This window comes from Austrofundulus limnaeus, unplaced genomic scaffold, assembly GCF_001266775.1.
Source record: "Austrofundulus limnaeus strain Quisiro unplaced genomic scaffold, Austrofundulus_limnaeus-1.0 Scaffold319, whole genome shotgun sequence".
NCBI lineage: Eukaryota > Metazoa > Chordata > Actinopteri > Cyprinodontiformes > Rivulidae > Austrofundulus > Austrofundulus limnaeus.
Window position 1 is genome coordinate 213904 of NW_013952721.1, and position 1288 is coordinate 215191.

The window sequence follows — 1288 nt, forward strand, 5'->3', positions numbered from 1 at the left end:
TTTTCTACGTGTCTGTTTCCAAGTAGACCCCAGCCAGCCGAGTCTGGACCCCGGAGGAGCCGGGTCGCGCCGGCTGCGCACCGCCTACACCAACACGCAGTTACTGGAGCTGGAGAAGGAATTCCATTTTAACAAGTACTTGTGTCGGCCCAGGAGAGTGGAGATCGCCGCGCTGTTAGACCTGACGGAGCGGCAGGTGAAAGTCTGGTTCCAGAACCGGAGGATGAAACACAAACGTCAGACCACACACCACCGGGACGGGAGCGCAGGCAGCCCGTCCTCCAGCGGGTTCGAGCCGCTGGAAGGCGCCGACGCGTCCTCTCCGTACTCCAGCCAGCCTCTGGAAGCTTCGGGCAGCGGGGAGAGCACAGAGGGGGACCAGGGGGGAGGCAGTGTGTCCTCCAGCGGGGACAATGCGCTGCCCACGCTGGAGGACACGGACCGAGCCAGCCTTTCCGAACCCCCACTGATGCCGGGGACATCTGGCTCCCCGGACTCCCCGCCGACATTCAGCRACTCCACGGAGCGCAGCGAGGCTGGGCCCGCTGCGGCTCCCGTGGCCCCGTCCGAGCCTCACGGCACCTCGGCCTCCTCCACCGCGCTGCCGGACCTGACCCTGTTCGGGGAGGACGCGTGCCTGTCCCCCAGCCTGCAGAGCTCCTTGGACAGCCCGGTTGATTTCTCCGAGGAGGACTTCGACCTGTTCACGAGCACATTGTGCACCATAGACCTGCAGCACCTGAACTTCTGAAGCCTGCAGCTCCACGGAGGCCTGAGGATGGAGACACTCAGAGAGGACTGTTGTTCACAAGTTTCAACATTCCTGAAGGATTTATAATCGGGAGAAAAATGTTTTTAATATGATTATTTTTCTCTTCATGCTGGAATTCTTTTGAAGCTGTAGTGTAGCTGACAGACGGTTATAATTTCAGTGAATGAGTGTGTTTTTGTTGCGAACACGGACAACAAACCGGATTTTTTTTCTCCTCTTCTGTGCAAAACACAGCAASTAATTTATTGTTTTTGACATTTTTTAAGCCACTGTTCCTCATGTTTCCTTTGTGTGGATTAGTTTCTTGTAGTCTGTTCTAGTTGCAGCTTCATGGAACATAAACAACTTCTCAGGAACTGAGTCTTGGTTGCAGGACTGAAGAAAAACCGGAGCCAAGACGAGGAGGAAGCCCTGCTGATGACCCGAGGTTTAGACTTCCGTTTATTTATTCAGATTCTTTAATAGTGAAAATTCAAATTATTTATTGTACATATATTTTCATAGTGGGATAATAAC

At 53.8% G+C, this 1288-nt stretch overlaps 1 protein-coding gene across 2 annotated transcripts in view; it reads left to right on the plus strand.

Moving 5' to 3' along the window:
- The window catches only part of hoxb2a (homeobox B2a), a 4457-nt gene extending 3169 nt beyond the window's left edge, over positions 1–1288 (plus strand). The window contains exon 2 of one of the 2 annotated variants that reach the window (XM_014022178.1): positions 24–1288. In XM_014022178.1, the coding sequence (XP_013877632.1) occupies positions 24–751 (728 nt within the window). In that variant the 3' untranslated portion in view covers positions 752–1288. The remainder of the gene's footprint in view (positions 1–23) is intronic. The other variant, XM_014022179.1, reaches the window with a different exon arrangement.